This window comes from Astatotilapia calliptera, chromosome 15 (assembly GCF_964374335.1).
Source record: "Astatotilapia calliptera chromosome 15, fAstCal68.1, whole genome shotgun sequence".
NCBI classification, from domain to species: domain Eukaryota; kingdom Metazoa; phylum Chordata; class Actinopteri; order Cichliformes; family Cichlidae; genus Astatotilapia; species Astatotilapia calliptera.
Window position 1 is genome coordinate 9,834,251 of NC_137436.1, and position 25,557 is coordinate 9,859,807.

Sequence of the window (25,557 nt, forward strand, 5' to 3'; positions counted from 1 at the left end):
TAAAACAAAACAAATACACACAACAATTTGTGATCGTCTTGTTACAACACCTGGAAACTATTTCACATTGGAAAATCCATCCAGTCTTCTCACCTCAGCCAAACTTATAACCCTTCTTTGCCAGGCTCTGTCTTAATTTAGGATCTCCAGACAGAAAAAGCCTCATAACCTGATCTATTGCACTACATTTTTTCAGCCAGGCTGTCATTTGTCAGTACGTAGCTCCTCCTTCCAGTAATACTCAGGCCTTTGTGGCTATGACCTAAACATTGCTGAAGAGCTGCTTCTTTTATTAAACATCAGCCCTCAGGAGTCTTTCCTCATAAAAGGACAGAGTTATTTATGAAGTCTGCTCCCATCTATGATATATTTCAGTTAAAACAGCTGTGTGGTGCTTTTCACTGTGTAATTTTAAACAACGCTGACATATTTTGTATTTGTATTTTTAATCTGTCTTCTAGGTGTTTTCCTTCCTGTGGTTTCAGTTGACGGAGGTAAGCGAGTAGAGGCAACTTGTCTTGGCAACTTGATTTTTTTTAGAACTAATTTGCATATGTGCTCTTTTATGTGTGGTGCTTTTCTAACTGTGTTTCAGAAGACATTTTTTAAAATATTCAATCAATCAGTCAATCAATTAATTTATTTATAAGCACTTTCAAAAACAACACAGGTTGACCAAAGTGCTGGACATAGTAAAAAAGGAAAAAGTAGATCAAACACACAAAAAGAACAAAACAAAACTCTGTCAAAATTAAAAGCTACAGAGTAAAAATGTGTTTTCAAACGGGTTTTAAAAATGTCAAGTGTTGGAGAGACCCTAATTTCAAGAGGCAGACTGTTCCAAAGTTTGGATGCAGCAATCGCAAAGGCCTGGTCTCCTCTGTTTTTTAGCCTGCTTCTAGGGACAACTAGAAGCAACTTATCAGCTGACATGAGTTCTATTAGGAGTATTTTTAGTTAACAGATCATAGAGGTATGACGGAGCTAATCCATTTAGAGATTCAAAAAACAAACAATAAAATCTTAAAATCAATTCTACAACGTATTGGAAGCCAGTGTAAATGAGCCAAGACTGGGGAAATATGCTCATGTTGAGCGCCTGTCAAGATTATTCATTTAATTTTGGGGGGATTTTTTCTTTCTTTTTTTGCTGATAGATTTTGGCCTTCACTCTTAGTACTCAGCTATCAGGCCGCTCATACAACTTGTTAGTTTTAAAGCTTCCGAGTTTAATGGAAGAAAGTATTTTTTGCAAAATCCAAAGCTTAAAAAAAATCGAGGAAGAGAGTAAGTAAAGTAAAAAGTCCTTTCCTGGTTCTGTCTTAGATCATCAAGGTCAGTAAACTCATATGGTGCATGTTGCCACAGCCAGAGGTGCCAGACTGCAGCGTTCTCATTCAAGAAATCTGTGTATCTTCATTTGAGACGTAACGTTTAAGATCTGACACATTTCAAACTGTCAAAGGAAACTTTATTGTCATCCCAGTTGTATATAAGTATACAGAGAGATGAAATTGTGAAGCTTAGGGTCCACAGCTTAAACATACACATTATGCAAGTAGAACAAGACAAGAACAGTGCAAGTATGACATACAAAAACTCAAATTACAGGTAACTTGGTAATATGGCTACAAAAACTGTTTGTCTTGTTGTATATTTTTCACATTAAATTGAATTCCTCTCACACTGACTGCATATCTTGTCTTGTAATAGATGTAATGAATTGATTGTCATCTTAAGAAATTTTAAGAAAGCAAGAGAAACTATGGCTCCAGTCCATATATAGGCCCCAGTGTTCACCCATACAGGTGACATCTCCCTTAGAAAGTGTTAAACCTACTTATTTTGTGTCACACTCCAGCAGTTTTCCAGTTTTGCAAAGAGGAAGTAACCATGAACATCAGCGGTTGCTGCATCTCTTTACACTCTGGAACACAGCAGAGCTAGGGCAGGTGGGATTAATATTGGTAATAGCATTCAGACATTTTTGGCTTGCCTGGAGATTTCGCTCCTCCGTACATGGTACATTTTGGATAAGTCGGTATTTAGTCGAGTCTACAATTAGCTCAGCTGACACCTTTCTACATAATTCTGGTCATGTAGGGGATTTAATTCATACCGCCTGAATTATCCTGTCATAGACAAAGAGACTCTGGCCCTTGTGTGAGCAGTGCAACATTGAGAAGTTTGTGTGTTCCTCTTGTGGTCTACACAGCGCACAGCCCTCTAATTTTTCTTCTGCTCATTGAGTTCCCCAAACTGCAGACTGATGTGTCGATTTCTCACCTTCCTCCGCACGGTCCAGCATCGCATTAGTGTTTTCAGTCAAATCACTTCAAACTATTTTCCGATATTTATAAAACCCCTCCGAGGGTGCCAGGTGCTAGCAGTGAAACTGGCCTTCCAGCGTGGAGGGTTTAGATCTAATATAGAGTAAACTTTAAAAGTGTTCATACACAGATATCAAATGTAAAGGATTTATTTGAAACTTTGCACAATATTGTAGCGACCGTGGGTTAGTGGAGCTAAACTGGCTAAACTGCTCACTAGCTAAAACGGCTAGCGGGGCGCTAGCAGCTATCGCTAAACTTCACAGCGAATGGAGAGCGCTCGTGCCTCATACACCGCACGACCCCAAGCGTCTCAGCAGCAGACTGATAATCCCCAAATGATCCAGCAGGAGGCAGTAGTGGTTCACACCAGTCATTTATTTGCCGTCTTTTTCACACAACGTAACACTGCTGACACCGAACCCCTATCACGCTCCCACCACATAGAGTCGCGGTGTCAGCCAACTATACCAATTCACCCCCCTCCACAGAACACACATCAACTTCACTGTGGCTTACATTAACATAACACTAACACAACATGCAAATCAACACATATGAACTAGCAGAACGATAGAAAACACAGAGACAACACAATACCCAGAATGCACCTGGCTAACAACCCCAGCCAGGTCATTACACAGCCCCCTCCCAAGAAGGTTTAGTGTCCCCACAACCTTAACTGTCCACAATGTAGTCCAGCAAATGTCCGGGCCGGCGTCGAGTACGCTTCGGCCTCGACTGGGAATCCATGGCGCCCCCCTCCGGGCCGGGCGTAGGGGGCGAGGAGTCCCCAGGCTGCACACCAGCCTGCGGGTTGGGGGCAAGCGGATGGTATGGCGCCAGCCGGTCCTTGTGTAGCACCACCCGCCTTCCCCGCCCCGGCATCCGGACTCTGAAGACCACCTCCGACAGCTGTTCCAGGATTTCGCCCGGGCCTTGCCAGTGGCTCATGAGCTTGGGGGTCAGCCCCCGCTTCCTCTGGGGGCAGAACACCCAGACCCGATCTCCGGCCCCCAGCATAGGACCGTGCGCACGGGTATCATACGCCCGTTTCTGGCGGGCCCCGGCTCCCTCCAATGTCCGTCTTGCCAGTTGATGCACCGTGTGCAACCGCTCCCTGAGCCGCCGGAAGTAGTCCATCTCTGGTCCACCAGCAATCTCCGGCTCAGGGGGCGCTCCGAACACCAAGTCCACCGGGGTCCGGAGCTCCCTTCCGAACATCAACGCCGCAGGAGTACACTGACTTGACTCCTGCACTGCTGTTCGATATGCCCACAAAACAAGGGGCAGGTGTTGGTCCCAGTCCCTCTGATGTTGGCTGGTCAGGATGGCCAGCTGGGTGGCCAGCGTGTGGTTGAACCGCTCAACCAGACCATCGCTCTGAGGATGGAGGGGGGTGGTCCTCGTTTTTCTCACCCCCAGCCTCCGACACACTTCTCCCAGCACCTGGCTCTCAAAGTTCCTCCCTTGGTCGCTATGGAGCTCCTCCGGTACACCAAACCGCGTGAACATCTCATCCACCAGAGTCCGCGCCGTCGTCACCGCACTCTGGTCCGGCACCGCGTACGCCTCTGGCCACTTTGAGAAATAATCCATCGCGACCAGGACATACCGGTTGCCGGCATCAGTCACAGGGAATGGACCCAGGATATCCACTCCGATCCGCTCCATTGGCGCCCCAACTAGGTATTGCTGCAATGGGGCATGGGAGCGCTGGCTGGGACCTTTCTGCGCCGTGCAGTCGTCACAGCAGTGGACGTGGATCTCCACGTCCTGACGACACCCCGGCCAGTAGAACCGCCGTCTCAGCCGTCGCAACGTCTTGCCATTCCCAAAATGGCCAGTACCTGCAGCCCCATGGACCCAGCGGAGGACCTCAGGCCGCAAGGCCCGGGGAACCAGGAGCTGGAGTATGTCGCCTCCCCCGTCTGGCGCTCGCCACCGCCGGTAGATTACACCGCCATGGAGCTCCAGGCTGTTCCACTGGGAGTACAGCGACTTTGTCTCGGGCCCTTGGGAAGACACGGCGGACCAGTCTGGCCGTGTCCCTGCCTCCATCCAGTCCCTCACCATCTCCAGCGCTGGATCGCTCACCTGGTGCTGCTGTAGCTCCGCCGCGGTGAAAGGTTCCTGCCCTTCACCCACACCCTCAGGTTCTGCTGCTGCCGATGTCGGACCCCGGTCCAGCTCCTCCATGCGCCTGCAGTACCGGCACTCATCCGCAGAACAGGGGCGCCTGGACAGGGCGTCAGCGTTGGCGTGTTGCCGCCCTGGTCGGTGCTGGGCCTCAAAGTCGTACTCTTGTAGTATTTCCAGCCACCGGGCCACCTGACCCTCTGGCTGGCGAAAGTTCAGCATCCAGGTTAGGCTGGCGTGGTCTGTCCTGAGCAGGAACTTAGTGCCCAGGAGGTAAGGTCGGAAGTGACGAACCGCCAGGACCACAGCCAACAGCTCACGCCGGGTAACACAGTAATTCCTCTCGGCCCGGCTGAGGCTGCAGCTGTAGTATGCCACCACTCGCTCCTCCGCCTCTCCCCTCTGGGAGAGCACCGCTCCGACCCCCACGTTGCTGGCGTCGGTGTCCAAAATGAAAGGCTGGCTGGGGTCAGGATACGCCAAGACCAGGGCACTCACAAGGGCAGTTTTCAGCTGCTCGAAAGCCGTTGCACAGCCCTCCGTCCAACCAAACCGCTGACCCTTGTTTGTCAACTGATGCAAGGGGCTAGCGACGGTGGCAAAGTCTTTTACAAACCTCCTGTAATAGGAGGCCAGCCCCAGGAAGCTTCGTAGCTCGGCGACGTTCGATGGGGTAGGCCAGTCCCCCACAGCAACCACCTTCTCGGGGTCAGTAGCCACCCCCTGTTCGCTCACCACATGTCCCAGGAACTTCACCTGGCGAGCAAGAAGGTTGCACTTGGCCGGGTTCAGCTTTAGTCCGGCCCCGCGGATGGCAGTCAGAACCTCTCGTAGGTTGGCCACGGCCTGTTCAAAGTCCTTAGCATGAGTCAGCAAGTCATCCAAATAGACCACGCAGCGGGCACGGGGAATGTCTTTGAGGACCCTTTCCATTAACCTTTCAAACGTGGCTGGTGCATTGCATAGTCCAAAAGGCATCACCTTAAACTGCCACAGTCCTTGCCCTATGGTGAATGCAGTCTTGGGCCGCGCCTCGGCAGCGAGCTCCACCTGCCAGTACCCACTGCGGAGGTCTAGCGAGCTGAACCAACTGGACCCAGCGATGTAATCCAGTGCGTCATCGATGCGAGGTAACGGGTAAGAGTCCTTGCGGGTGACCGCGTTCAGACGCCTGTAGTCCACACAAGGGCGCCACCCCCCTGTTTTCTTCCGCACCATAACCATAGGTGCGGCCCATGGACTATCCGAGGGTTCAATGACGCCATTAGCTGCCATCTCTTTTATCAGTCCCTCGGCAGCTTGGCGTTTGGCGAGGGGCAGGCGGTGGGGCCGCAGCCGGATTGGAGCAGCTGCTCCAGTGTCTATAGTGTGTTGCACCAGGCCCGTCCTTGTGCAGTCCTCTTCCCTGGCGGCAAAAGTGTCCATAAACTCTGCCAAGAGGCTCTGCAACTGCTGCTGCTGTGTCGCACTGAGGTGCACCCCACTTCGCCGCCCAAGCTCCTCTACTGCCGCGACAGTCTCAGGTGACGGGGAGACTGCCGAGCTAGGCGGCGACTCTGGCTGCGGGATGTTGGCCCTGCTTACGTCCACCCCCTGGGTCCTCTTCCGCACCCCTGCCGCCCTCGGCCCCTGGCTGTGGCATGGAGCTGCGGGGCGTAAGGGCTTTGGGGGTGCTGGTGGGGTGGGGGTCTGTCCCTGGCTACCGCGGCCCACTTGAAGCTGCACGGTCTCAGCACCAAGGTGGATGGCAACTCCCGGTACATCGACCCGTGCCCCCCAGTGGGCCAGCAAGTCCAGTCCAACAATGCACTCGTCTGTTATGTCGGCAAGCCAGAACTCATGGTTCACACTGTTCGTTCCCACCACCACCTGCAGAGTCTTTTTCCCCGGCATCACAGTCTTTTCTCCTGTGACAGTGTACAACGCTGTGTGAGTAGGGGTCCAGTCTTTTGGCAATGAGCCACCCGTCTCCGGGAGCACCCCCCTTCGCAGCAAGCAGATGGTGGACCCCGTGTCTACCAGGGCCCGGCAAGACCGTCCATCAACTATACAGTCCAGGTACAGTCCACGGGTGGACCCACAGCGGCCCACCACGGGATGAGTGTCATGGAGAGGGTTTAACGATTGGGGTGGGGGTTCCCTCACTGTCCCACCCCGTGGCCGTTTCCCGTCGGTGATGTCACTCGGCTCCGAGGACTAGGTGCGGGACAGTTCCGGGCAAGGTGACCAGGTTCCCCGCACCGATAACAGCAGTCCGTCCGGCGCCTCCGACGTGGAACTGCCTCTGATTGGGCTCGTCTGGCCTCCTCCTCCTCATCCGACTGGGACGCGTTCATCTCTCGCTCGACCATCCTGACCGATCGTCGGGTCCCTGGCTCGCCCCGCAGCACCTCCTCAGCCCGCTCAGCCTCCCTCAGTGCCTCCTCCAGGTCTCGGGGGGATGACAGCCGGACATGCTGTCGCAGCCTCTCCGGTGTGAGGCCCCTCAGGAAGGCGTGGAGACCCAGCTCCTCTCGTGCCGCTCCTGGGAATGTCGGGTAGCCCCGTCGGGCATAGAGGCGGACGTCCGCAGCAAAGGACCCCAGGCTCTCTCCCTCGCGTCGGCGTCGGCAAGCCAGCTCCTCCCTGCTCTGTTCGGCTGGTGGTCTCTGTCCAAACCGTCTGCCGAGCGCCGTGGTCAAGGCCCGGAGGTCGCGCTGCTCCTCTGGGGGCAGGTCCAGCAGAACCTGGAGCGCTGGGCCCTCCAGTGCAAGCGCCAGGTGGGTGGCAGTCTCTTCTTGACCCCACCCGTTGTGAGTGGCAGCCAGCGTGACTTGGGCCAGATACGGCTCCAGCTGCGTCGCCCCAGTGTAGTGCTGTAGCTTAGCAGCCGTCCTGCCAGGAAGCTGTGGTGCGGCCCCAGGAATCCCCTCCCGTCGCAGGGAGAGCAGGGGGTGGCTGTTCCGGGGCGCGCTGTGGCCCTCTGGCCGCCCCAGCTCGGGTCTTCTCCGCTGGGTCTCGGCAGCCATGCTTTCCAGAAGCGAGCTGTTGTCTCGGATTACGCGCTCTAATTCGCCTATGGTCGGCTCCATAGTGTCTGCTAGACACTCATGAATCCCACTTCTGACACCAATTGTAGCGACCGTGGGTTAGTGGAGCTAAACTGGCTAAACTGCTCACTAGCTAAAACGGCTAGCGGGGCGCTAGCAGCTATCGCTAAACTTCACAGCGAATGGAGAGCGCTCGTGCCTCATACACCGCACGACCCCAAGCGTCTCAGCAGCAGACTGATAATCCCCAAATGATCCAGCAGGAGGCAGTAGTGGTTCACACCAGTCATTTATTTGCCGTCTTTTTCACACAACGTAACACTGCTGACACCGAACCCCTATCACGCTCCCACCACATAGAGTCGCGGTGTCAGCCAACTATACCAATTCACCCCCCTCCACAGAACACACATCAACTTCACTGTGGCTTACATTAACATAACACTAACACAACATGCAAATCAACACATATGAACTAGCAGAACGATAGAAAACACAGAGACAACACAATACCCAGAATGCACCTGGCTAACAACCCCAGCCAGGTCATTACAATATAATTACTGAAAATAATAACAGCAATAGGTTTTTGTCCTAATAATTATAAACATTTAATGATACAGAGGAAATCAGTTAAAGGTTAAGTGTGGGACTGACAGACAAGCTTGTCTGAGCCTTAGTTTTCAAAGCATGTAAAATGTGCAAGTGCAACATTGAAAACTTGGAATACACCAGTTACAGCTCACACTGATGCAGAGGGACGCACTAACATATAAGCATGTGTTACAGAGTGAACCGGGTATTTTAAAGCATCAGGAAACAACTTCTCACACATACACAAACAAGCTAAGTGAGGTTAGATGGTGTTGTTGTGGACACTGACTAATACCTGTTAATACCGTCTAGCCACATGATTTTTTTGGGAGGAGGGGGCATGATTCTCTTTGGTTTCATTTTGGCTTAAAATAAATTTTGGTTAGCCCGAAGGCCAGTCGGCAGCTGGCTGTAAATATGCACAACAATATATATTATATACATACATTGTATATGTCTAGTTTGTAGACAAAGGCTATAAATGAGGGGAAAATGTAAAAATATTACATTTAAAAAGGAGCAGAGAAACACTTGGCTGTGTGCTCACCGTGTTTTGACTTTGGCCATTAGGTGTCCTCTATTGAACTGTTGATGATCTACTTGGCAATGAATCGGTTCAGATTATCACGGATTTTGCGGCCTTCCTTAGCTGCAAATGAGCAAATGACCTTACAAGCACGTCGTTTAATTGACAGGGAAATATATTTTCAACACGAATGCAATGTCGGATTTTGATTTTTTTTTTTATCATAGGACAGCTTCCTTGTCCAATTTTTGTATTCGCAGTAGTTTCAGTATGCTCCAACTTCACAGTGGTGGGATGCATCACGAGCAATGATGAGTCTGACTGCAGGATGGGGGTAAAGCGATTGATGCTTTGATGCATGGGATAACAATCTCTGCATCAGTGTCAAGAAAACAGAAGGAGATGATTGTGGATTTCAGGAGGGATGGAAACTCCCAACCAACCTGCACATTGGATGAGCAGCTGTGAGAATGATCTCCAGCTTTAGAAGTACCCGAGAACCTTAACTGGAGCTACAACACTTCCTTCCTGGTTAAAAAGACTCACCAGTGCCTTTGTTTTTATAACATACAAGGTGCTGCTGTGTATAAACAGTCAACAGGTATCAGACCTGGCCGGGATTACCACGATTTCATTGAGCAGACAGTTTCTTTCTTGATTAACTAACGGACCAATCAGCAGCTGGGCTCCACTGACAGCCCAGGGCGGGGCGGGGCATCACACCAGTCACTCTGGCCGCTCATTGGACGTTAACCTCTAAGCCCATGACTCGCCAGCCAATCAGACGCTCCGTTGATCTGACGAGGCTCCCGGCCGCAAACCGTGTCCTCGCTCATGTTTGTGGTGCTGCCGCATCTCAGAGACACGAATATCTGATGGGGCTACATCTTGTCAGTCTGCCAGAGTAACCGCTGAACACCTGAAGCAACATGGACATCCTGAAGTCGCTGGGTCACCCGGAGGAGATATTCAACCTGTTTAAATTTAAGATGGGTGGATGCAGAGCCGTCATGCCAAAGTTGAATTATGTGAGTAAAATCTACTCGAAAACGCAGTCTGAGCTCATATTTATAGATTCGTTTGAATACTAACACATCAGCCACACGCAGAGAAAGGATGTTGCGCGGATTAAAAAGCAGATAGCCGTTCCTCTTTTCAGAGCATCATCACAGTGAGTCTGCGCAGAGGAAAAAAAACAAACCAAAACAAAAAGCACATAGCCATATCTGGCACTTTACACCTCAAACCTAACTGAGCAACACGGTCCTTAGTTTTGCTCCAAACGATCCGGGTGAAAACAGAGACAGCTAATTGGACTTTGTCAAATTAGATCTGCGCTCACACAGTCTACTCACACAGGCAGAGATGACCATTGACTTGGGATTTACCTTACATAATGAGCTTGGAGGGCGCACCGGTGGGGAGAGATGCTGTGCGCGTGTTTGACGGATAATCCCACTGTTTTAACGCCAATGTGACCCAGAGGCAGGACCCGGAGAGCCTGCAGACTGCACCATGCCAACGAGGCTTCGTGCTCGGATTGGCAGCATTACTTAAACAAAACACACACACAGTAAAAATATTCTTCATTTAAGATTTGGATTAAAGCACCCGAGGAACAAACCTGCACAGGATGTCAAACGTTAGAGCTCAAGTCTGTCATCTGATTGTATTAAAAGCCAAATTGTTGTGCAAAAGCAACACAAGTGCAGTAATGTCTGAGCACAATCGATGTAAACATTAAAAAGAGAAATAAAGGTTATAATGAGTTGTCCGTTTGTTTTAGTATACGTCTCATATATTTGTTTTAAAAATCTTTTTCCTGGAGTATCACAGACTTGCAGGTCACGAATTTTCCCGTCCTTCACGCTGTCTCCCACCAGATGTCAGCAAAATACAGTTTTCATGAGTTCTGCTTTTTTCAGGGGGAGGGGTGTTCAAACTTGCTAAGGTTTGTTTTTCTATTGCAATGAAGGCTTTATATTGCACAAAGTCGCAGTCGACACCCCACAGCTGACTGTTTGCTTATCGCGCACAGCCAACATTATCTAGCTGCATGCGTGCATGGAGATACAACTAAATAGCAGCTAATGCGTGCTTTCTTTAAAAAGAAAACACTGCTCACCTTTAGCGAAAAAAGGCTTTAGTGCAGCAAAAACCCCAAATCGGGACCCCCCCCCCCCCCCCCCCATTTTTAGCATGCGGGAAGTAGGTTATGAAAGTGAACTTCAGCTGGCGTTGTTTTGGGGGCAGGGGTGGGAGGAGTGTGCCTGCTCATAACAGCAGATCTACAAACGCTGCGCACTGGCCACGCTCAGCCACGGTTCAAGGTTAAAGTGCTTAAAGATCCGCGGGGCGCTTATTTAACTCCACGCAGCGTCGTCCACACAGCGTTGTTCACCTCTCTTGTCCTCTACATGGACTTCATGTTTCACGCTTCCTCAACAGGCGTGGCGTCAACATGGATAGTGTGGTTTCATAGCTGCAGAGTCGTTCTCGCTGTCGGTTTTTCGTATGGCCGGAGCTTGCTGCAAGTGTCCGCTGTCTCTGTCCGTGTTCAAGCGCTCTCTCTCGGTGGCTCCGCGTGGCTGCGGCTCCGCTCCACGCTCTCTCCTGCACGGGTGGAGGCTCGGGGAGAGGGGCCTGCAAGAGGCCGCCCGACCCTCCAGCGCCCTCAGACCTGCAGGCTTCTACCGACAAACAGCTTTTCTCTGTCTCTCCTGTCAGGAGTCCATGACTGAGAGTCTGCGGACCTGCTACCTGTACCTGAACCAAACCAGTCGCAGCTTTGCAGCTGTGATTCAGGCGCTGGACGGTGAGTTGAGGTGAGTAAAACTTTACTGGAGCTGGCTCCAGGTGAGGACACGTGTGTGCGTGCACACGGTTTGTTTTCTTTAGAGCAAAACAAAGGGTCTTGGCCGAAACACTCCCCCTTTAAAAAAAAAAATCCCTCAACTTATCTCATAAGTTTCTATTTTTTGTCGACTTTTGACATTTTTTTTTAGTATTATTAATTCCGTTTAGTGTTTATTTCCAGAATGTCTTACTTTAGTTGGGATTCGTTTCAGTGCCAGTTTTAGTCTTTAACTATAGTTGTATGGAGGGCATATGCTCGAGGCAACATTTAGGATGAGTATTACAAAAATAATAGAAACGCTGAGAGCAGTTGACCCACAGTACAGCACCAAAGCGTCATCAGGCAAGTTATGATGACAAACTTTATAAACAAGTACTCAAACTAAAGATATACATTCAAAAAGTACATGTTAGGTTTTTGTATGACAGACTTTTTTTGTCCTGGCTGTGTGATGTTGTTACCAGCATCATGTGAAGCAAAATACCATGGCGGGTAAAGGAATCACAAATTAATCTAACATGCATATCTTTGGTCTGTGAGAGGGACCTGGACCAGGACCTTCCCAATTCATTATTTGGGATGAAATATCCCTGTAATCTAAGACAGACTGACAGGCATTCATTCCTTTTATGAACCCTAGTTTAATTCTTTCATTTTGAGCCAGATATTAAACACGAATCTTAAATAAAATTTTGATATCAAACTACATTTCTATGTACTTGAAAGACTCTCCATAAATAAAATGGGTGTTAATTAACGTTTCCATTGCAGGCTTTTCAGGGTTGCAGAGGTGAAGGCTGCCATGTACCTTTTCTTTTTCTGCATTTAAAGTTTATTGTTGAGTAGTATTAATAGGAATATAAAAAATATCTTTGATGCAGCCATGCAGGAGTTTTTCACATATAGACACTTGACATACCTGCTACCTTTATCATTGTGTAAATCCTCCTTGTGTCTATGATCCAGACATGCAGTTTGCATTTTCTACCTGGTTCTGCGTGCACTGGACACAGTGGAGGATGACATGACCATTCCTCTGGACAAGAAGGTTCCCATGCTCAATGACTTCCACACCTTCCTGTACCAGGATGAGTGGTGCTTCATGGAGAGCCAGGAGAAAGATCGTCAGGTCCTGGAAGACTTCCCAACGGTCAGTGGGTTGTCAAGGGTTATTTACCAAGTTTGGGCAAATTAAGGCAGTGACTAATTGGTAACTATAACCTTTGTCCTCTAAAACCAGATATCGCTGGAATTCAGAAACCTCGCTCAGGAATACAGAGACGTCATCTCGGATATCTGCCACCGTATGGGAGTGGGAATGGCTGAATTCCTGGAGAAGAAAGTGGGATCTATGAAGGAGTGGGACCAGGTAAATGTTATGCTTCTGTTAGTTGTTCTAGCACCATAATGACTACATAAATGACTGCTTTGAGTTGGGGGGGGACATAAAGAGTAAGTTCTAAAATTACTGGAGTAACGACCCAAAAGAATTATTACATTGCAAAATAAAAGCCTTTTATTTTGAATAAAATGTCATCACTCTGATTAAAAACTGAATGGATGTTATCAGAGGTTTGTAAGCTACAAACTAGCTGTTGACTCACTGGTACAGCTCAGGAGCAGATGGTAAGCTTACAATTTTATTGAATTAGCTACAGTAGCGTTCAGATTTGCAGCTCCTTACTTCTTAAATCAGCTGCAGAATCAACCAGAACTTAAGGAAGGTGATTTTAAATGTTTCCTTTATTTATGGCAGTAGACAATTTTGCTTTGACTAATTTATTTATTGAGACAGAGGTTTTATATATTTCTTTTTTATTGCCTGTACTTAATTGCTTTATGGGTGCGTGCGTGCTACTGTTTTATAAAACTCCTCTGATTGTACTGCTGTCTTTCTTGGCCAGGACACTCCTGTAGAAGAGATTTTTAATCTAAAGAATCTTGTCATGTAGCTATATGATTCAGCTCTGAATATTACATAATATGAATGTTTAATCATAAGCCAGGATTTTGTTTCTCTTAAGTCCTGCACTGTGATTTGTTTTTCTGTTTTTGTGCAGTATTGTCACTATGTTGCCGGTTTAGTCGGCATTGGCCTGTCCCGGCTGTTCTCTGCGTCTCAGCTGGAGGACCCTGAAGTTGGGCAGGACACTGAACTTGCGAACTCCATGGGCCTGTTTCTCCAAAAGACTAACATCATCCGAGACTATCTAGAGGACACACAAGAGGGACGTGCCTTCTGGCCACAAGAGGTAGAAACAAAATCTCTTGTCTAATACCAGTGTGCCTGACCAGGGTCCGGTACTATGAAGCAAGTTTAGAATACCCAAGATATCTTTCACTTATCTGGGTTTGCTTACCCTAATCGGGCCAAGCAGTCGCACGAAGGAGGTTATCAACTCGATACGTCAGCCCAGGGGTTTCTAATCTAGCTGTGACCATGTTCACATGAATGGGGCAATTTTCCAGGAATTATGCTATTTCCTACTGAACTCATTGGTGCAGTCATAAATACTTAGCAATATCTGCCATATTTCAAGCAACTTAAAAAAGTCCAGACGCTTTTCTTTCCAAGCTCCTTAGACTACAATGACCTGGATGACTGAGAACCTTCACAGACACCTGCCATATTCATAATACAAAATGTGCTTTGTAACATTTGTTTCTATGCAGGAGGGGCTTTATACTGTCTAATGTCTTTTTTTTTTTTTAAATTTTTTTAATTTATTTATGCTTAACACTAGTGACGGCTGTGGTCCTATTTGTAGTGTTTTCATGTTGTACAAACGTCTGTTTGTGTTGGCTACAGAAGGCCTTTCTGACATTTCTGAGAATGTGGTGCAAACCTTTACTTGGGCTCTAGGAAAATCTATGTTGCCGGTCAAAGGTTAAGATCACTGTGACACTAGAAAATGTGGTACTATGAAAAAAATCTTGATGCACTTATCATTCTTTTATATTTTGCTTCCAAGGACCCAGACTTTCTTTCCTTTTAAAGTGGTCAGAAGCAAGAGTTCTCCAGGGTTTCTGTAGGTATTTCAGAGTTTGTCTTTGGACATTGGCTGCTTTTTCACTCATTTTGCCTCAGCCCTTGACTGTTGTTGTTATTGTTGTTAAGCCACTTAACACTGACCTATGGAGAGAAAAGAAAAAAAAAAACAACAACCCCCAAAACAAACCCACCTAATTCGTGGGATGTCTGCAAATAACGGTTAACTTGGCAAATAACCCATTTTAAATGGTATCTTTGGGCATTTGGTAACTAGCCTGTTGCAAAAGCACATCATTTGTTCCCATTTATTTAGTTGAGTCTATGCCAGAGTTTAACAGCTTTTTAAATGGTATTTTTGTACCAACAAAGTGATTCTTTAAGAGGTATTAGCTGAAAACTTGGCATATCTTTAGCAGCGTGTCCTTAAAACTGGAAACTGGACAAGTGGAGGGCAGAAGAGGAAGCAGGTCTCCAAAAATTATCTACAGCAGGTGAACGGTATATGAAAGTCATGCCCCCAAGATTTGGGCTGAACTTCAGCCAGCGGTGTTGGAGAAATTGTCTAAATCGATGGTACTTTTCTGCATTCATAATTCCATCAGATTGAAAACCTACCTGCATAGAAAAACGCAGAGAGGACACTATCAGCCATGGATAGTGACCTCTCCAGAGCCAGGAGCTCAACATTATGATAGTAGTGTTGGGTTGTCTTGACAGAAAATGGACCAAATGCGGTCAACGTTCCAAAGAAGAGTTTCAGATGTCCCTCAGGAAGCCTGCAGTTTTACAATAAAAGGACAGTCATGTGGCCATGCTTTCACCCTGGCCTCCAATCTCTAATCAACTTATTCTCGGGTCTGTGGGATAAGTGTTTGTACTAAATTTGAAGAAATTTGCTCAAGGCTTCTAAGAAGTACATAACGAACAGAATCCAGCCAAGGCTGGTGCCAGTACAGATAAATAAAATCCTTGTTACATGCTGTGTGCAGGCTTGGAGCCAGTTTGCAGGCCGTCTTGAGGATTTGGCCCAGCCTGAGAAGCTGGAGTCGGCGCTGTCCTGTCTCAACCTGCTGGTCACTGATGCTCTGCGTCACGTCCCGGATGTTATTGCCTACCTGTCCCGCCTGCGCAACCAGAGCGTCTTTAATTTCTGTGCCATTCCACAGGTATGCGCTGCGTCACAATCTCCTCCAAACCATAACATTTAAACCTGTTCATTTTTTATTTATTTTTCAAGCTCAGAAAACAAACCATTCTGTCCATGTCCTACGGTCTTACTGGAACATGTTTTGATTTGCATTTAAAGTTTGCGAAACATTTTAATATTTTGTTTTAATAATAACTTTTTCTGTAACTGATAAACGATGGAAAATGTTGCGCTTAAATAGAGAGACCAATGAATACTGACTCATGAGAAATGATCAAACACTTCCACTTCACATGTTGTCATTTCTCTCTTGACCAGGTGATGGCAATAGCTACACTGTCAACGTGCTACAACAACCCCATGGTGTTTCAGGGAGTGGTGAAGATCCGAAAGGGGCAGGCAGTCACTCTCATGATGGAAGCCACCAATATGAGTGCTGTGCAGACAATTATCGCCCAGTACAGCCAGGAGGTGGGTTATTTTTATTTATTTATTTTTAAACTCAGTCTCTCTCTACTGCTTCCACCATATTGGTGTACTGAATGTGCTCTCTCTCTCCAGATATTACACAAGGTGTCCCCCACCGACCCGTCTCGGGAAAAGACGCTCCACATCTTGGCTGTAATCCGTGAAAAGTCCGCCCTGTCGCAGTCCAGCCTCCGCTCCAGGACCCACCACCTGTCGCCCATGTACCTTTCTGCTGCTATGGTGCTCGCTGCCCTCAGCTGGCAATACCTTAGCACTACAGCGGCACAGGCCCAAGGCACCAGTGACATGCAGAGACCTTGAACTAATTTAACCCCCTCCTTTCCTGAGCCTCTATACAAAAGAAGCCCCTGTGCCCCCTCTGAAGGTCTGTTTCTAGAGGAATTTACAGATTCACTGTGGCTGTTACAGGATGATGGACACTCTAAAGTATGACTCTGTTAGCAGGCTGGTGTCATTAAATGATTTGATCTGTAGCAGTCCATCCTGTGTCTAGATAAATTATATACACACATTGGTGTGTGTGTGGGTATATTTGCCATAAATGGTACACTTCCACAGTTCAGGGTGGTGTTTTTTTTTTTTTTTTTTTTTTTTTTTTAAATAGTTTGTTTGAAACATTGTTTGAATTGTAATTATTCATCGTATTTGAATAATTGAAAACAAACGTTCACAGTTTAATCCTGCACATACTAGGATTTTTTTTTTTTTGGGGGGGGGGGGGGGTTACCAACAACCACCACCACCACTTGTTTTTCTTTCTTTTCTCATATCACATCAAACCTAGCTCCATATTCCACTTGTGTTTCTCTAGCAGAAACACTAAAAAGTTACATTGGTGCACTCTGCAGCGCTTCCGCTGTATGTTCGACGGCTTCCAATCACAGTTGAACCTTTTCGGTCCTTCTCTGTGTGTTAATCTGTTTCATCGTTGTGTTTTTTTTAAAATTAAGGAAAAACAATTATGTGCAATATCAGGGTAGTTTTTATTACAGATGAAAAGGGGAAAATGGATGTATTTTCAGGTCCTTTATAGCATCAGCAAAAGAGGGAAGAAAAAGGCATACTGAGACTGCTAGCTAAGTGTCCTTAACACTGCTTTGGTGCGTTGAAAGGCTAGCACAGAGTAACTTTGTACAGAACCAAAGGAGAGCTAAAAACATTGCTATGTAATGTGACATTTTGATTTGTACATATTTGAAGAAATAAATAACAATCCTGTATTTTGAGTGATTTCATGTTTTGATGCAGAGTTTAAGTGTGTGTGTGTGTGTGTGTGTGTGTGTGTGTGGGAGAAGTTCATACATATTAAACAAAAAATTAAGAATCAGAAGGTTGATGGTTAAATAAAGGAAACAAAGCTGCATCTCGTTATTGACGTCTAATAATTTTAAGAGCTTGGTCAACCTTTGGAATGGCAGGCTTCTAGTCACATGAGACATGCAGGTGCATTTATTACACAGGCATGTGATCAACAACTGTAGTCTTATAAGAAGGGTAACTGTAAGGTTTGTTGAGTCAGAGAGAAGAAGAACGACGAAAAAGATCTACTAAAACAGCAACCCAGGTAAAAAATTAAGACATTTGGCAAATATGCTGATTTTTTTTTTTTTTTTTTGCACATATGAGTTCAATATGCATGTGGATTAATACTTTATGATTGTCTTAAGCTGAAGTTTTCATTTTTTGTTTTTAGCTTGAATCAATGTACATATATGTTAAATCTAGCTGCAGTTCTGATTCATCTGATAATATGAATGTTCTTTTAAACTTTTTTTTTCTTTATAAATTGGAATAAAAGTATCATTTATCATTAATTGTGGATCTAATTCTTAAAGTCAGTGTTAGATATATTTCAGAAAGAATGTTTCTAATAACCAAGTTCATTGCATTCATACATGACCCAGTTCCTATGTACAGAAATGTATTTGCAACATTACTGCAAAACACATGTTGGTTATAAATAAAGGAAATGGCCTCTTTCCTTATTCCCTTTCCTTGTAACGCTCCACTGAGATGTGCTTTTGTGTGCATGTAAACAGTTTCCTGGTCACCTCCTATGATCACTGATGTCTGTTTTGCAGGATGAGTCCACTGTTCCTCCTCTCTGTAGTGGTGATGGTGTCCACCACTTGGGCACACCCTCACCACTCCCTTCTCTCCTCTGAGATGGTTGATTTTATTAACAAGGCTAACACCACCTGGACGGTGAGACCATGCAATCAGTTTTTATGGATATTTCCACATCTTAGGAAGCTGTTAACAACCCGTAAGCAATGATTTCTCTGCTCCAATTTCCTTTTTATTTGCTCCAGGCCACAAGGAATTTCCAGAATATCGATGCCACCTATGTTAAACAGCTGTGTGGCACCATACTGAATGGACCCAAGCTACCAGAGGTGTAAGTTTATCAGGTGGTTTGGACAGCTGGTCACATGAGATAACATGTGACAGTCAGCAGGTTGAGCTAATCTGCAGTGATTCTGTTTTCTCTCTTGTTTAGGCTTCATAATATTGAAGGCATTAAACTTCCTGACAGCTTTGACGCACGCAAACAGTGGCCCAACTGTGCCACAATCCAACAGATCAGAGATCAAGGCTCCTGTGGGTCCTGTTGGGTATGACACACCAAGAAATTAAAAATACACCACCACCAAATAGAGGAGATAGGGTGGGACATTAAAAAAAATCATTACCAACTTCCATGTTCTCAGTGTTCCCGGTTTGATTTTTACACAGGCCTTTGGGGCAGCTGAGGCAATATCTGACAGGTTATGTATCCAAAGTGGTGGTAAGATCTCTGTGGAGATCTCCGCTGAAGATCTGCTGGCCTGCTGTGATGAATGCGGCATGGGGTGAGCATTAGTAATGGCTCGTGTATATAAGTAAATGGGCTGTTCATTAATTCTACTCATGAAGTTTTCATGGAAAAGTTTTTTTGGAGAAACCGTGATGGTTTATAATTACAGTCTTCAAAAATCAAATGAAGTAAAACAGCTATAACATAACTCATGGTGCACATTATGTCTTTTTGTGTTTGATGTAGCTGTTATGGTGGCTATCCTTCTGCTGCTTGGGAATTCTGGGCAAAGAAAGGGCTTGTCACAGGAGGCTTGTATGACTCTAAAGTTGGTAAGTCCATTATCCACTTGCTGAATTCAGTTTAAGTAGTTTTGGGGAGGAGCAAAAGACTTGACTTAAATGGACTGACCGTGACTGTTTATTACAGGCTGTCTACCCTACACCATCGCCCCCTGTGAGCATCATGTGAATGGAAGTCGTCCTCCGTGTGGGAGTTCAGAGACTCCTAAGTGTGTGCAGCAGTGCACTGATGGATACTCACTATCATATGAGAAGGACAAACACTTTGGTACAGAGAATTAAAATAAACTCTGCACCCTCCTAGCATTGGTTTACTTTGTTGTTGCAGTCCTTGAAGTTTCCTGTATGTCCCTCTTCAGGTAGACGCACATACGGCGTCCCGTCGGACCTGGATCAGATCATGACGGAGTTGTACAAGAACGGGCCTGTGGAGGCATCTTTCACTGTTTATGAAGATTTTCTGCTGTATAAGAGTGGTGAGGTTTATGTATTTAATTCCAGTAATGTCACTCTATATGAGTAACGTACTTCTTTGTCTCAGTTTAATATTGGGCAACTGTTTGAGAGCAAGCAAGTCGACCACTAATCTGAAAAAGCTCCACAGACACTTTAGAACGCCTGTCAGAAAATGGGTATTATTCAAAAGAGGAACAACCTTCTTCTGCTTTAATGAGCTTTTTTTTTTGCTGTAGGTGTGTATCAGCATGTGACAGGGGATATGCTGGGCGGTCACGCCATTAAGATCTTGGGCTGGGGTGATGAGAACGGGACGCCCTATTGGCTGGCTGCAAACTCCTGGAATACTGATTGGGGAGATGAAGGTATGGATGAAAGTGTAAGGCACATAGCCGGTGTCACATACAGGCCTACGTCACACAAAGTGCTGAAGATGAGTGGGAATGCTGGCCTAAAACTGTGTCGTCCTCTGTTGTCTTCTTATTTCAGGTTTCTTCAAAATCAAGCGTGGAAATGACGAGTGTGGTATTGAGTCAGAGGTGGTTACAGGAATCCCGCTTAACTAGATGAAATAATCATCACAGCAGACAATCAAGAAATAAATCGAAGAAAAGACAGACCTCATTCTGGGGCGGAATTTGACAAATTTCATGCAATAAAGAGAGAATAAATTGTTGTGTCTTGGTGTTTATTTGAAATTCTTTACCATGATTTCCAGGTTTGCCCCCCCCCCCTGTAAACTACAAAAAAATGAAACTAAAAAATTAAAGATTACACTTGGATGAAGCTCCAGCTGAAGCGTTTGTGAGGTGGAGATGGGGAGGAGGTGGGTTGCATGAATGGGAGTCTGAAAGCGAGAATGACGGAGAGTTGAGATTTAAACCACATGGAGTGGAGGCTGATTGGCTCAAAGAATGTGGGCAAGAAGGTGACTGGATTAGAGTAATGATGTCAGTTTGACAATGTGGGAACATTGCTATGTAATGTGACATTTTGATTTGTACATATTTGAAGAAATAAATATCAATTAATCCAATATTTTGAGTGATTTCATGTTTTGATGCACAGTGTGTGTGGATGGGAGAAGTTCATACATATTAAACAAAATTAAGAATCAGAAGGTTGATGGTTAAATAAAGGAAACAAAGCTGCATCTCGTTATTGACATATAATAATTTTAAGAGCTTGGTCAACCTTTGGAATGGCAGGCTTCTAGTCACATGAGACATGCAGGTGCATTTATTACACAGGCATGTGATCAACAACTGGGGTCTTATAAGAAGGGTAACTGTAAGGTTTGTTGAGTCAGAGAGAAGAAGAACGACGAAAAAGATCTACTAAAACAGCAACCCAGGTAAAAAATTAAGACATTTGGCAAATATGCTGATTTCTTGAGCACATGAGTTTAATATGCATCTGGATTAATACTTTATGATTGTCTTAAGCTGAAGTTTTCATTCTTTGTTCTTAGCTTGAATCAATGTACATATACTTTAAATCTAGCTGCAGTTCTGATTCATCTGATAATATGAATGTTCTTTTAAACTCTATATTTTTCTTTATAAATTGGATTAAAAGTATCATTTATCATTAATCTGTTTCTACTAGTTACGTTCATTGCATTCATACATGACCCAGTTCCTATGTACAGAAATGTATTTGCAACATTACTGCAAAACACATGTTGGTTATAAATAAAGGAAATGGCCTCTTTCCTTATTCCCTTTCCTTGTAACGCTCCACTGAGATGTGCTTTTGTGTGCATGTAAACAGTTTCCTGGTCACCTCCTATGATCACTGATGTCTGTTTTGCAGGATGAGTCCACTGTTCCTCCTCTCTGTAGTGGTGATGGTGTCCACCACTTGGGCACACCCTCACCACTCCCTTCTCTCCTCTGAGATGGTTGATTTTATTAACAAGGCTAACACCACCTGGACGGTGAGACCATGCAATCAGTTTTTATGGATATTTCCACATCTTAGGAAGCTGTTAACAACCCGTAAGCGATGATTTCTCTGCTCCAATTTCCTTTTTATTTGCTCCAGGCCACAAAGAATTTCCAGAATATCGATGCCACCTATGTTAAACAGCTGTGTGGCACCATACTGAATGGACCCAAGCTACCAGAGGCGTAAGTTTATCAGGTGGTTTGGACAGCTGGTCACATGAGATGACATGTGACAGTCAGCAGGTTGAGCTAATCTGCAGTGATTCTGTTTTCTCTCTTGTTTAGGCTTCATAATATTGAAGGCATTAAACTTCCTGACAGCTTTGACGCACGCAAACAGTGGCCCAACTGTGCCACAATCCAACAGATCAGAGATCAAGGCTCCTGTGGGTCCTGTTGGGTATGACACACCAAGAAATTAAAAATACACCACCACCAAATAGAGGAGATAGGGTGGGACATTAAAAAAAATCATTACCAACTTCCATGTTCTCAGTGTTCCCGGTTTGATTTTTACACAGGCCTTTGGGGCAGCTGAGGCAATATCTGACAGGTTATGTATCCAAAGTGGTGGTAAGATCTCTGTGGAGATCTCCGCTGAAGATCTGCTGGCCTGCTGTGATGAATGCGGCATGGGGTGAGCATTAGTAATGGCTCGTGTATATAAGTAAATGGGCTGTTCATTAATTCTACTCATGAAGTTTTCATGGAAAAGTTTTTTTGGAGAAACCGTGATGGTTTATAATTACAGTCTTCAAAAATCAAATGAAGTAAAACAGCTATAACATAACTCATGGTGCACATTATGTCTTTTTGTGTTTGATGTAGCTGTTATGGTGGCTATTCTTCTGCTGCTTGGGAATTCTGGGCAAAGAAAGGGCTTGTCACAGGAGGCTTGTATGACTCTAAAGTTGGTAAGTCCATTATCCACTTGCTGAATTCAGTTTAAGTAGTTTTGGGGAGGAGCAAAAGACTTGACTTAAATGGACTGACCGTGACTGTTTATTACAGGCTGTCTACCCTACACCATCGCCCCCTGTGAGCATCATGTGAATGGAAGTCGTCCTCCGTGTGGGAGTTCAGAGACTCCTAAGTGTGTGCAGCAGTGCACTGATGGATACTCACTATCATATGAGAAGGACAAACACTTTGGTACAGAGAATTAAAATAAACTCTGCACCCTCCTAGCATTGGTTTACTTTGTCGTTGCAGTCCTTGAAGTTTCCTGTATGTCCCTCTTCAGGTAGACGCACATACGGCGTCCCGTCGGACCTGGATCAGATCATGACGGAGTTGTACAAGAACGGGCCTGTGGAGGCATCTTTCACTGTTTATGAAGATTTTCTGCTGTATAAGAGTGGTGAGGTTTATGTATTTAATTCCAGTAATGTCACTCTATATGAGTAACGTACTTCTTTGTCTCAGTTTAATATTGGGCAACTGTTTGAGAGCAAGCAAGTCGACCACTAATCTGAAAAAGCTCCACTGACACTTTAGAACGCCTGTCAGAAAATGGGTATTATTCAAAAGAGGAACAACCTTCTTCTGCTTTAATGAGCTTTTTTTTTGCTGTAGGTGTGTATCAGCATGTGACAGGGGATATGCTGGGCGGTCATTCCATTAAGATCTTGGGCTGGGGTGATGAGAATGGGACGCCCTATTGGCTGGCTGCAAACTCCTGGAATACTGATTGGGGAGATGAAGGTATGGATGAAAGTGTAAGGCACATAGCCGGTGTCACATACAGGCCTACGTCACACAAAGTGCTGAAGATGAGTGGGAATGCTGGCCTAAAACTGTGTCGTCCTCTGTTGTCTTCTTATTTCAGGTTTCTTCAAAATCAAGCGTGGAAATGACGAATGTGGTATTGAGTCAGAGGTGGTTACAGGAATCCCGCTTAACTAGATGAAATAATCATCACAGCAGACAATCAAGAAATAAATCGAAGAAAAGACAGACCTCATTCTGGGGCAGATTTTGACAGATTTCATGCAATAAAGAGGGAATAAATTGTTGTGTCTTGGTCTTCATTTGCATTTCTTTACCATGATTTGCAGGTTTGTTTTCCCACAAGTGAGCTACAAATTTTTTTTACAGCTTCATTTCATTACGGAGAGAATTGAGCATTATTCATTGACATAGAGAAATGAATGTATTTGGCGATTAATCTCTGATGACCTATCATGGCAGAGCAGAATCTAGATGGTGGTGGTGGTGAAGATGAGTGAGGTTTGGATGAAGCTCCAGTTGATATGTCTATGAGGTGAGGATGGGGAGGAGGTGGGTTGCATGAATGCGAGTCTGAAAGCAAGAATGACAGAGAGTAGATCCCGAAAGTTTGAATCTATTCATCTGGACGTAGCATTTTCAGTGGGAGAAACGTTTCGTCACTCATCCAAGTGACTTCTTCACTCTCAGCTGACTGCAGGTTTCCCCAATCTTATAAACAGTACATCGCACAATGACTGAAACTAGCACATGAACATAATCCAACTTTGGGGATTTACTTACCTGGATGATCGAGCATGCATCAAGACGAAGAGTAGAGATTTAAACCACGTAGAGTGGAGGCTAATTGGCTCAAAGAATGTGGGCAAGAAGGTGATTGGATTAGAGTAATGATGTCAGTACTGAGTTTGACAACGTGGGAAAAAGTAGTGGAGTCAAGAAGAGACTAGTAGCAGCCAAACAACCCAGGAAAGCAGGCAGATGAGTGACTGCGGATCTGCCTAATTGAAGTTGCGCATAAGCTTCATTGGGAAGGTAGATGAGATTATATGTTTTAGCATTCAAAATTTAGATAATTATATTTAGAGATATATACATATTATCTAGCATTCTAGCTTTAGTTGGGATGATGACATTGCTGATTTCATATACTATGTACTGAATCAGTAATTTATAATAATGATAATACCAATATAATACCATGACTCCTTAAATTACAGGATACTACAGCAAACGAAAATCAAAAATCACATATCCAAATAGTCCTCTTTAGGGGCCACTGTAAATTAGTCCTCCTTTGGTGTTGCAGCTTATTTTTGACTGTGGTGAGAAATGTGATTTGCTACAGTCTTAACAGTGTTTTAAAAAGCATGTGCCTGACAAGATTTAAGATGCTTTAAATTTTACTGGATGCCCTTCTTTCACAATTTGTGGTAGATCCATCCAATGGCAATTCCTTTTGTACACTAAAGGAAAAAAGCTGAAAAGGTTACAACACAAACTTTTAAATGAACTGTGACTTACAGGACAATGTCAAGCAGAGGCGGAGGCAGACATTTGATACACCCGGGGTTTAGCCCTAAAGGGTAGTATGCATGTGGGATTGGGGTGGGAGGTGGGGGGTGGGGGGGTTAGAAATGACTGAAAGATTAATAGGCTCTGTTTTGAGTTTTGTTCAAAAAAGAATGACTTCATATAGGGAAAAATATATATCACATGTGCAGGACACCTTAAACTAGTTTTTTAATTAAGCAGCAAGGCAGAACAAAGTCTGGGCTGTATCAAGACTCGAGGACTAAACCCCAATTCAACCAGACCCAGAACTGATCCGGAATTAAAACAGGACTACAACAGTTCAAATCAGGACTACTTAGGATTTAACCAAGACAGAACCAGAATCAGAACTAGATGATAGTAGCACTAAAAATCATCATAGACCTGCACTACACTTATTTTTTAATTCTACCAAAGTCCACTATTTAGATTGAGAAAAGTTTATATAATTATTTAGCCTTGTTGTGCAAACAAGCCTGCATAACTTGCTGACAATCAAACCAAACACCAACATCATCAAATATACAGTTGAAACCAGATATTTACACACTCTTCAGATAAAAACACAAACACTTTTTTAATTGTAACATCAAATCAGACTAAATGTTTATTTTTTTAGATTGATAAATATAAAAAACATATTTGTTAACTTTAAGAGTAAAGAGAGA

At 45.0% G+C, this 25,557-nt stretch overlaps 2 protein-coding genes across 3 annotated transcripts in view; both read left to right on the plus strand.

The window, feature by feature from the left end:
- Positions 1 to 9,451: 9,451 nt before the first annotated feature.
- On the plus strand, positions 9,452 to 17,317 carry fdft1 (farnesyl-diphosphate farnesyltransferase 1). Of its 2 annotated transcripts, XM_026142879.2 has the most exons (8): positions 9,452 to 9,646; positions 11,346 to 11,443; positions 12,442 to 12,625; positions 12,716 to 12,844; positions 13,536 to 13,727; positions 15,457 to 15,633; positions 15,933 to 16,085; positions 16,176 to 17,317. In XM_026142879.2, the coding sequence occupies exons 1-8, from the start codon at positions 9,548 to 9,550 to the stop codon at positions 16,401 to 16,403; spliced, it is 1,260 nt and encodes a 419-aa protein (XP_025998664.1). In that variant the 5' UTR covers positions 9,452 to 9,547; the 3' UTR covers positions 16,404 to 17,317. The 2 variants fall into 2 exon arrangements, with proteins under 2 accessions (XP_025998664.1, XP_025998663.1); XM_026142878.2 differs by lacking the exon at positions 9,452 to 9,646 and having other exon boundaries at positions 10,400 to 11,443.
- A 57-nt stretch (positions 17,318 to 17,374) lies between these two features.
- The window catches only part of prkg3 (protein kinase cGMP-dependent 3), a 37,787-nt gene continuing 29,604 nt past the window's right edge, over positions 17,375 to 25,557 (plus strand). Inside the window, 19 exon segments of the mRNA XM_080290031.1 lie at positions 17,375 to 17,667; positions 18,185 to 18,308; positions 18,416 to 18,501; positions 18,604 to 18,718; positions 18,840 to 18,955; positions 19,147 to 19,232; positions 19,330 to 19,470; positions 19,562 to 19,678; positions 19,895 to 20,023; positions 20,148 to 20,214; positions 21,474 to 21,597; positions 21,705 to 21,790; positions 21,893 to 22,007; positions 22,129 to 22,244; positions 22,436 to 22,521; positions 22,619 to 22,759; positions 22,851 to 22,967; positions 23,183 to 23,311; positions 23,436 to 23,488. Of these exon segments, the coding sequence (XP_080146157.1) occupies positions 18,186 to 18,308; positions 18,416 to 18,501; positions 18,604 to 18,718; positions 18,840 to 18,955; positions 19,147 to 19,232; positions 19,330 to 19,470; positions 19,562 to 19,678; positions 19,895 to 20,023; positions 20,148 to 20,214; positions 21,474 to 21,597; positions 21,705 to 21,790; positions 21,893 to 22,007; positions 22,129 to 22,244; positions 22,436 to 22,521; positions 22,619 to 22,759; positions 22,851 to 22,967; positions 23,183 to 23,311; positions 23,436 to 23,488 (1,947 nt within the window). The 5' untranslated portion in view covers positions 17,375 to 17,667; position 18,185.